The 10,769-nt window shown below is 48.9% G+C and overlaps 2 protein-coding genes across 2 annotated transcripts; one reads left to right on the top strand and one right to left on the bottom strand.

The window, feature by feature from the left end:
* Nucleotides 1-5,822: 5,822 nt before the first annotated feature.
* LOC122405025 (39S ribosomal protein L2, mitochondrial) lies at nucleotides 5,823-7,959 on the top strand. Its single transcript, XM_043409475.1, has 2 exons — nucleotides 5,823-6,060; nucleotides 7,248-7,959. The coding sequence occupies exons 1-2, from the start codon at nucleotides 5,826-5,828 to the stop codon at nucleotides 7,940-7,942; spliced, it is 930 nt and encodes a 309-aa protein (XP_043265410.1). The 5' UTR covers nucleotides 5,823-5,825; the 3' UTR covers nucleotides 7,943-7,959.
* A 266-nt stretch (nucleotides 7,960-8,225) lies between these two features.
* LOC122405024 (sideroflexin-1) lies at nucleotides 8,226-10,211 on the bottom strand. The gene is made up of 4 exons (XM_043409473.1): nucleotides 9,624-10,211; nucleotides 9,311-9,487; nucleotides 8,642-9,030; nucleotides 8,226-8,470 (listed from the first exon to the last, which is right to left on the bottom strand). The coding sequence occupies exons 1-4, from the start codon at nucleotides 9,806-9,808 to the stop codon at nucleotides 8,226-8,228; spliced, it is 996 nt and encodes a 331-aa protein (XP_043265408.1). The 5' UTR covers nucleotides 9,809-10,211.
* Nucleotides 10,212-10,769: the final 558 nt, after the last annotated feature.

The following is a 10,769-nucleotide window of genomic DNA, read 5'->3' as shown; positions in this document are numbered from 1 at the left end:
AGCGAGGTGCGGAGAGTTAACACGTGGCGCGGTTGACGTATCGTTTCCGGTTAATTAGCCGGAAACGGGCGAGATTTTTATTCGTTGCTCGTTTAATGAAAATTGATGGGGCATTCTTTAAAAATGCGATCCATAAATGAGTGTCGAGTTTACTGCACGAAATCCGTGTTGTAGAAGGGTCGGTTGTACAGTGGGAATCGCGCAATCGAAAGTTGGAGGATCGATTGGGAAAGCACGAACGTTTCTCGTTAAGAGTGTCGAGGATCGAGACGGCAGCTCGCAGGCATGTTTTCGCGTGAAATTTCCCGACATTTCAGCCGATTTACGGATTCCCATTGCGGGCCACGGCTGGAGCGCGACGGCAACATAAATAGAGCGTTACTTTCGCAATTTGAAACGGCGAGCTTCGTAATTAGAATAATATTGCCGCACGCGAGACTCGTAATTCCCGTAACGCGACGCAGTTGAGCGACGCCGCGGCCAGTAAATGACATAATTATCGCTGAATGAGCGCCCGTATCGCACAGAGGCTCGCACAGAGGCAAAATTACTTCGTAACACCCAGTTTTCCGCTCGGAAGTTCGTGCATCTGGCTATGTGCGCGCGCGCTCGCTCGCTCGCTCGCCTCCTCGCTGCGACGAACAAAATAATCCTGCAGGAGACACGGGCGAGCTTACACCGCCCGGCATTTTGTTCGCGTTCGCGCGAACGAGTCCTCGACTTTGTCGACAAGGACATCTAGGAAGCCATTAAAAGGGGCGCGATGACGATCCGTCGTGGCGGAAAAGTCAACGAACCGTTCGAAGGTTCCCTAACATCTGGATGAAATTAACTATACCGGCTCTTCCGCAGACAGACTGTCTACCGCAGCCTCTCTCGTCTTCCAAGATATTTGTGTTGTCCTTTGACGACTACGACCGGCTTCCAAGTTCAACCGAGACCGCAGACACGACGATTTACCGGTCGATCGATCGATACCACCGGTTACAACCATCGATGAACGGTGGAATTTGTACTTTGACTCGAGGAGTCTTGATTCGAAGTGGTAGAACTGTATTTTAGAATCTTCTCTCAAGTATTTTGCATCATTGTCACTTTTTAGTTTCAAGATCCTCTTAAATTATAGACACGGGTGACGTTTATTCTGTATTTAGTGGATTCCTGAGTCAAAAGCGTTCGCAACTATGAATCATATGACAGGCAGCGTGTTAAGTAACTAATAAATGGACAAACGCCCAAGTTTATTTTGAATAGTAAGAACTCTTGCCAGAAGTTAAATTGTAATAGTCGACTACATTCTACGTATCCAAATGGCGGAGGAAACTTCAAAGTTTTCGATTACAAAACCAAGAGTGTTTGTATGATTTTAAATGTACCATTGGGAGAATTCAAGCCTTTTGCAATATCGAGGAACACAAAAAATCGTTCAATTTTTTGCCAACAACGATACTTGTCCGTTATATTCGATAACAGTTGAGAAATTAATTGTTCCGTTTGCGGTTCCTACAACGTCGACGTATCAACGAATTCGCGGTTCAACGATCCGTGGAGACGAGGACGATCCTCCGGGTCGTGGGGTCCCTCGAAACGTAACTTCATCAGCACGCCCGTTACGAATGAATGTTTAAAAACAGAGACGCGCGCAGACGGGCGAAACTTTTACATTCGAACTTCGCCCATGGCGGTGGACGGTGGTGAAAAAGTTTCGCGGTCGGGTGAAAAAAATGGCGTGGCGGCGGAATGTTTAAAATTCGGGTACGGCAGACCGGTCGAGAAATTGCTAATTCTGTTTTCCGATCGAAGACAATCGACGCTGCGGGACCGCGATGGCGGACAATGGCTCCGCCGGGCGTATGAAAAACGCGACGCCGCGACGCCGGGCTGGAAAAGCATTGAATTCGTCGCGTCGGATTTATAGGTAATTATTTTTCTCGAGCTGTTCGCGTGACAAAAACCGTCCCACGGATGACGGAGGCGGAAGGTGGAAGCAGGGGCGTCGAAGGGTGGGTGGCTGCGGACGTGTTTCGTCGAGCGAATATCTACGGGCGAACGAGAGCCATCGCTGGGCGTGGAAACTAAAGCCTGATCGTGTCGCGGATGTACATTTTCTACGGGGATCGTATTCAGAGAACGACGCAGCCCCGAGACGGGGGGGTCTGGGCGCGGAGAACGAGCTGATACAGTCGTCAGGGGGGCGCGAGGGTGTATAACGCGACAATTGTCGGATGCGACGATTCGCGCGAATCGCGCGCGGGGACTTAGGTAGGTGAATCTCCGTGAGGCCGAGTGGAACAGCGTGATCCAGGAGGATGAGGACGATGCAAGATACGGCGCAAGGGTAGAGGAAAGTGAGGGACGACGGGGGCGAGGGATTGTATAGATACATCCCTGCGGCGGTGGTTTGTAATATTATGATAACCCTCCCTGGCTGCCTGGCTGCCTCACCCCTACCTCGTTTCCCTCCTACGCGGCCGAGGCTGCGCGGCCACCCTCTTTCAGCGGCCATGTTGCCGGGAAATATGATTATTGTTATTATTTGCACCCTCCTTCGACCGCATCCTCCTGACTCCTCACCTCCTCGTAGCAATCCTCTCATCCTGGTGTTCTCTCCCCGCTGTCTGTCTTTCTTTCTCCAAGCCGTAACCGTCTCTGTTCCCGGTTTCCCGCTGTCTCGTCCTCTGCCCCTGTTGCACCCTCCGCGCTCATCCCTCGATCAAACTCCGATCCTCTCTCCTGCTGCGCGTCTCCTAGGTCCTGCGAGGCAGCTCTTCTACGCTAGGCGAATTGAGAGGAAACGAACGAGAACAGGTCCGAGGCAACCAGCCGTCAACGGAGCTTCTCTCTTTATCGTGCCCGTTTCCGTATCGCCTCTTTCTCGTCTAGCCTCGCGTCTCTACGCTCTATCGGCTCTTTCCACCGTCTCTCGTTCCGCGGTCGCTCGCGAAACTTTACGATGCGAAATGCCATCCCCTGCGTCGCACTTTTCAAACCCCCCTCTCGTCTCTCTGTGCCTCTCCGGTTCCCGGTCGTTTCTCTCTTCTTTTTTCCGAAGCGTTTTACTTTTTATTTCTCGTCGCTTCTTGTCTCTCTTTGTCTACCGCTCGCTTTCACCGTCAGCCTTTTTTCTTTCTGAACGCGCAGTTCATCCGCAACTAGTCCCCGCGGAAACGTTTCATCGACCGAGACCATCGCTCTCGTCTTTCTTTTTTCTCCTACTTTTCATTCGCCTCCGGGCTCTTCCGCGCCAATATTGAGAAGTATTCCTGACAAACGGAAACTTTCTTCTCGGGGCGGACGGGGAACGAGGATCCCTTTTGACCGTAATATTCCCGCCTGCATACACTCCGCTTACAACACCTACGATCTCTCGGTTCTCCCGTCGTAAACGCGAAATGAAAAGAAAAAGAAGGGAATAACCGGATCTTTGGACGGTTCGCCGCGAAATCCGAGAGTCAAACTTAAATATCCCTGGCGCGTTTCCTGTAGCGAGCGCCGCGGATACGGCGCCGACGTGCAGGCCATTTCCTGCAAATTCGACTAATCGTGTTATTCGAGTTCTTTCCCGCGTACATACGTATGTATATAACGCAGGGAGCGTTAAGTGTAACGAGAACCGTGGCGTGACGTAAGAAAGGAAGAAATAAACGAACAACCCGGAGGTGTAGGAGTAAAGGGATAGTGGTATGGGGAAGGCGGGCGCGAACGACGAAGGAACGAACGAGCCTGGCGGAAAGGAAAGGAAAAAGGAGGATAGCAAGGAGGTGGTGGTCTCGGTCTCGTAGCAGTCGCGAGAGTCGTGGTAATAAATGGGCAACACGAGCGCTTATAAGGGGTAGGTAATCTAAAGCTTTCGAGGCGGCAGCGCAGGGATGGGGAACGTCAGAGAAAGCGAGCTAGGTGGAGGTTTCAGTGGGGCCGAGAGACGCTCGGGGAGGGGGTTCAGGGGTTGGGGGGAGGGGGGAGAGCAGGGGGAGCGGTGTGTAGGATGAGAAGAACCGGCTGGAGGAGGAGACCGCGGAGGTAGGGGGATAAGGGTGGTTACGGTGAGGGTGTGAGATAAGGTATAAGGTGGGTAAGATGGCGGACAATTTGCCGCTCGACTACTCTTGCCCGCACCCCTCCCTCGACGATTCTACCCCTCCCCCGCTGGCCTATGTACCGGGTAATAGATGTTCCTCCTTCGCGACCAACAGAGAAACGTTGAACGCGCGCGCAAGCTGCCCCCGTACCCACCACCCCCGTAGCTTCTTTCTCTATCTCTCGTGGAGAACGCTCTGCGTAGGACGCGCGCGACGATGAGAGGGAATCACGCGTGCACGCGAGCGACACGAATACACACACGCACCCACACACACGCCGGAAGCTGGCTCCACGTCGGGTATTCACGTTCGCGGTACGTAGGTATTTTAAACGCTCTCCACACCGTCACCTGCCGCCGCCACTGCACGCCCCTCCCTCCGCGACCCCCGCCCCCGGCCGCCCCAACCGCCAGCCTACCCGCCAGACCGCACCAGCATGCTCTCTCTTAGCATTCCATCCGCCATCTTCTCACTTAATAAAATAATTACCCCAGGCCAATTAAGCGTTCCCTCCCCTCGCGCGATCCCCCCCTCTCCCCCGCGTACGCCCCCGCCCCCCGTTGCTGCGTCTCTTTCGCGCTCGACGGGCATCTCCCTCGTCACGTATTCCCGTACTCGCTTCTTCCAGTACCGCGACCTTCTTCCTGTCGCGAGCGATTTCAGCGTTTCGAAGGCCGTGTTATTATTTTAAACAGTTTGAATAGGGATACCATTAGGCGAAGGAAACGTAAGAAACGGGAACTTTGGTGCGCGTCGATTCAAACAATAATTTTGCGTACCCTGGAGGTAAGCGGATGAGCAGATAACGCTGTTATGCTTCCACTTATGGTCTTGTGCAGGGCGTAACAAAAATATTTATCGAGGCTCTCGGGGGCGAACCCATGTGTCTGAATCGATGGACATTCGTTGATAAGTCTTGTATGAAATACATCTTGGCTTGGAACTTGAAGATCCAAGTGCTTTTTATCCGTCAATTTTTAATTCGACTTTGGATATGTATGTGTTTGAACAAAATCGGTGACCCCAGAAGTATAATCTCTCTTGTCTCGACAAGCGTTTTTAAAAAAAGATTTTGAATCAATCGTTTGTTCGAATTTCGAACATTTCGAATGATTTCCAAGAGATTATAAAACCGGATGCGCGCGCGCTATGTTCAACGGCTCGCCACGCATTTTTCACATCCGTGTAGGGGAGATTTGACGCCAGTGCGTGATAATGCATTTTATATTTATGCGCCGACGAAAATTTAGCGTGAAACGACGGTGCATTGCTCGTCAGCACGGAAAATAATTTATTGATTTCCGATAACGGTGTTTTATCTTTCGTACAAATATAATGGACTCAGTGATGTACTCGACCAACACACCACCGACGAACATCTCCCTCGAACGTCGATCAATTATGTTTCCTTTGACCGGATCCAGGCGTTTGAAATTCGAACATCGTCGTAGAATTTTATTCTCTTTGAACGAGGAAGTTCGAAGTCTGTGAAGTTCGTGTCGATCGATTTGTCCAGGGAACTTTAACGATGTCCTTCGAAACACTTAACAACACACTCGTGATAACGAAAAACTGCACTTTATTTGAAATTGATAGAAAGTAAATCGAACACGCAATTCGTTAGGAACATGTTCAGCGACATCTGTGTACGGCAGTATGATCGAAAGATGTTTTCAACGGTAGGTCTTTCCGCGACGAAACGAAGGAGAACGCGATCAGACGGCAGCACAGTCGCGTCGAATCAAGATGTCCGCCGTGGCGTTGTTCCGTCGTGTTTTTGTGAAACAAATAGTCGATTATGGTATTTTAAACGCACCGGTGACGTGTCAAGCTCAACAAAGAAGGGACCAATGGAATCTTAAGAAACTTCCCAAGCCAGGAGTTAATGGGAAGAGTTTCCGGAGAATTGTTCATTTTAAAGACGAGTACACCGTCGAGCCTTTGGAGGTTACAAATTTGGCAGGCAGAGATCCTGTCTCAGGTGCGTATTGAATTAAAGTTTATCGATTCGCGACCATCATTATTGAAAAACAGAGCCAGCTGATATTAATTTCGACCATAGTAATTTAGTAATTCGAAGTTAGCTCTTAAAATGTGTACAATCGACTCATCTTTCGATACCGGCGCCACTAGTCGGTAAATAAGTTTTTTCGTGATTGGCATATCGCATCGATGTAAATTAATAATGTTGGAGAATTATCTTAATCGTAGAAGTCACGATTACTTCTTAACCTGTTAACTGAGGTAAGATGAGTTCATTCGTAGTTCGAGAAAACTCGAAGTAAGGCGAGTCACTTCGTCATCGAGAATTTAAAAATTATATTTGTACAGAGAGTTCTTATCTTCAACAGGAAACTTCATCAATTTTTAACTCGGTTCTATTAATTATGTGGATCATCTGTTACAGATCATGTATCATGTATTTATTCCTGAAAAAGTAAAGATCCAAAGACAAAATAAACAAAAGACTCAATGGGTAAAGTTATCTGCTAAATTGGGGTTACTGTGCCTATTGTATAGTTTCTAGTAATAAAGTTTGTGAAAATTCTTAGGAAATTCTCTTAGATTAGAAGAATGCGTGAGATCTTTGTTCAAATACGAGGCACAAAATATTTGACGGTGTCATATGTGTTTTATTCCAACTATGAAGGCATTGTATTTTTTATTCTTTGTTCGTCTTTAGCTCCTGCTTATGTATTCATGCCATAATAGTTAATTTAACAATTGCTTAACAGCACTAGTTATAAAGTAATAAAACAGCTCTTGTATGACTCTTACAAATAATTATCATGCTGGTATCCATATTCAGTGCCCGATTTTCAAGAAGAAACAGTATTTTTTCACATAGATAATTTTATCATAGATAAGACGAGTTAACCCTGTATTTATTTGGTATACTGAGTATTTCTGGTTGGGAAACTCAACCTGGTTAACAGGTTAAACATACTGATTGATGGAAATACGTTTCTGTAGTTAATAAAATATTGGTAAAAATAAATTCTATGTTTGCAGTCATCATTCATAAACGAGAATGTTTATGCATATGAAAAATTTTTTTACCAACTTGATCGATGTCACGTCACTCGCTTATCGAAAATTAATAAATATATCGTAGGTTTATAGAAAGTAGGATAATGAGAATATAAATGTATTTTATCGCTAAAACAGGAAGAGTAATAGCAAAAGGTATCGGTGGTGGTATTAAACACAAATACCATTGGATCGACTGGATCAGGGATGGACCCACCGACTTGACGGAAAAGCCAAGAGAGGACAGAGTGCTGGAGATATTCAAAGATGGATGCAGGACGAGCTTCGTTGCCTTAATTGGCGGCGGCCGCGAATTAAGGTACATTCTAGCCACGGAGAATATGAAAGTGGGCGATATTATCAAGACGCACAAGGGTATTCCACGCAATCGTGTCCGTGCTGCGGAAGGAGACGCTTATCCTTTGGGAGCATTGCCTTTCGGGACGATGGTGCACTGCGTAGAGAAATATCCAGGTCTAGGAGGTTTTCTCGTTCACGCTGCTGGAGGTTTCGGAACGATAGTGAGAGAGGAGGGAGACCGTGTAATTGTAAAGATGCCGAGCAAGAAGGAGTTCAGTTTGCACCAAACTTGCATGGCGACGGTCGGTAGGCTGTCGAACATCACGCACGGAACGACGCCTATTGGCAGTGCGCAGAAAAATCGAGAGCTCGGTAATCGGCCGAGGAGCGGTCTCTGGCAAAGGAAAACCGGTAAACACGGTCGGAAGATCAAACCTTTGCCTCCCGTACGAAGGTTCGATAAGGACGGTAAAATAATCGAGGATGAAGTACTTTCTTTTAACCTTAGAACGCTGAACACGGTCGAGCAATAAGTATCAGTACGCATAGAATAAACGATTCCTTTATTGAACTATATTTATTGTCTTCGTTACTTATTCTCAGACGATAATCGGTTCTCGGGCTTCGTCCACAGAGCTTGCCTTCAACGGATAAAACACGTAGATATGTTCTTAGAGTTTCTGTTACACGATGGCCGTAAGCCGGTTGCTCCGTCGAAAGAGTCGCGCGAGATTCTAAACGTTGGCGTATCGCTTCTCAGGCTCGCGATTCCTCGTTCGTGCGTTTCCTCGTAACAGTTTCGGTCTTCAGAGCCGTTCAAAGACCTTTGTTGTAGTACACCGTCTGCACGCTAGGATGAGTGGAACGTATTTGCTCCCGTACTTCCGGTTCCAGTTCGTTCACGTCGATCGGTACGCGTTGCACGAACAGGGCGCAGCAGAGGGGGGTAGCGAAGGTTAGGCACACTCCGCAAATCATGACTTGTATCGGCACGGTCGCCCATCTAGCCTTGGTCAACATTTTTCGTCGTTCCATGAAGTTCATCGCGACGGGCGCCAGTACTGTAACGAGCACAGAATGCAATGAAAATTAATCTGTTGGTATAAAATAGGGATGCTTCACGCGCGTTGGAACTGCTCGTAGCTTATTTTGACCTGCTAGCCTATAAACTGTAGCGTTAAGGAGTCCAACGCGTGGGAAGTGGTACTAGGATCGAAAACGTGGCCGCTTACTCATGCTCGGCGAAGCCATGAGAATACGCGAGAGGGTGACGGCAGTGATAGCCTTTTTAGCGGCGTATTTGCTGTTGCCAACCTTCGCGCCCTCCTCGGTCTGCAATTCGATACCATTCACCAGCTCGGACATCCTCATGAAGGGTATGTTGACGCAATTGGCAGCAGCCACCGCCGCCAATGGTACCAGTCTACCCACCAATGGCGGCGCGTTTCGAAAGAGTCGATTCAAACTCAGGGCGGTCATCACCGCGCCGCACGTTGCGATTCCATAGCTCTTCAGGATCGTGTCCGTCGGTATCGGGCTCGAACCGCTGCGATTCGTGTAATTGACCAGCGCGTTGAACGACTGGTTAACCCATTGCCAGGTTATCACGTGCGCCGTTGTCCTGTAGAATAAGTCTCTGTTAAATTCCTCGCGCTTCCGCGAATAACAATTACGTTAGTGGAACGCGTCTCGCGATAATACGGCGCTCTCAGACTTTATCTGCTCGTCGGTAAACGCGACCGTTGATCGTTAGTCTGTTGCTTAATTAGTCACGCGCGTGAGCTAGTTTCGAGATTTGACGGGGTGAAAAGGTTTCGTTCAGCTCGGTATCAGCTGTCTGCAAGGTCGCCGCGAGATAAGGTTCCATCGATCGAGTACAGTCTAACGAGAGAGATACGCACTTGTAGAACGTCAACATGCAGCCGGTTATCATCATGTTCATTGGCACCTGGGCGCTCATGCGTCCTATCAGCAACATTTTTTCGCCCGTGTCGGGGTGGAAAGCGCTGTCGTACAGGTACTTGCAGTTCCACAGCTCTTTCTCCGTGACGCCCAGTTGCTCCAGGGTACTCCCTTTCCTGTGTTAATATCGGAAGTCTGAGCGATAAACTGACGACTAGTTGAATGGGACCAGTCGATGCGGGAATTTTATGAATTTGACGTTGGCAGTCAATGCGTTGGAGGAAGTAAAATATGCTAATCGGATGTAAATACCTGTATTTGCTGACGACGTCCCGGGCATGTTCGAGGTTCTGGCTGCTAGCGAAGAGATTCGTAGGTTTCGTGACGGCAAGGAAGTGCAGTGCCCTTCCCTTGTAAGTGCTCTGATCCCAATAGGGCTTCTCGATGTCGATTTTCCGGTTGTCCGACCGATTGTTGACATCCTTGCTACTCGACATCTTGCAGATCCTTTCCGATCACGTAACCCGTTCTCTCTCCTACCACCGATGCTCACCTGCCCGTCACCGACCCTACCACCGTCTCCGCCCCACCACACACTGCTACCGGTTTCCTAGAGCCTCGACCGTACCTCGTCGGGCGTCGTCCTTTCGTTCGAGTTCGCGGATGATTCCTTGTTTCTGCGTGATCCTAGCCAGCCGGATACGAATACGCGAACGATACTGTATTCCGCGACACTGACCGATACGTTCTAGTCGTCACGGCACCGTCACTCCATCGATGACCCGGTCGTTTCCCTCGCCCCTTGCGGCTTTTCGATCCATCGCGCTGCACGCGTTTCCCTCTTCCCTTCGGCTCATCCCCAGCGCTTGGTTATCGATGAAAAGCTCGCGCGCGCGCAACCACCGCCCAACTTATCTGCGTTTGTTTCGGCCACCGAGAGATGGTGGCACGTTTCCCTCGAATCTGAAACGAAAAATGGAGTTTCTAGAGGCACCTGGGGGTGCAGAAACAGGAGAAGGGTCGTTTGGACAAATTTATCTTTGGAGATTTTGCAGGTTCTCCTCGATAATCCGAAGCCTGGAGCTATCGATCGTGGCGATGAAAGGGGTGGCTGCTTCAACCCCCAGACGTTGTGAGGACACTCCACGAGATGGTGACACTGTAGCCTCGGATACCGAAATATGATTACAACTTGTAGCATTGTTCGATAAGCTAGATTTCTTAACAATGAGAATATTCGGCGCCCAAGTCACGAACGGTGTCTAATGAATAAAAGAGTAAAGAGAAATAGCGATAGAGAAAGCACACCGCGCCTCGTCGAACCTTTGAACCGCGTCGTCGTGCAACAACTGCGTCGATATGCTAATTCGAGGACTCCGGTTGCAGTTGACGGACAACGTCTGTCGCTGTTACAAGTATCGCAAACATTGACGCGGATTTGACCTTGTTACAGGCTGG

Source organism: Colletes gigas, unplaced genomic scaffold, assembly GCF_013123115.1.
Source record: "Colletes gigas isolate AHSC1104 unplaced genomic scaffold, ASM1312311v1 Colletes_gigas_Sc00004, whole genome shotgun sequence".
NCBI classification, from domain to species: Eukaryota; Metazoa; Arthropoda; class Insecta; order Hymenoptera; family Colletidae; genus Colletes; species Colletes gigas.
Note: the sequence above shows the minus strand (reverse complement) of the source record. Positions and strands in the feature narration are given on the sequence as shown.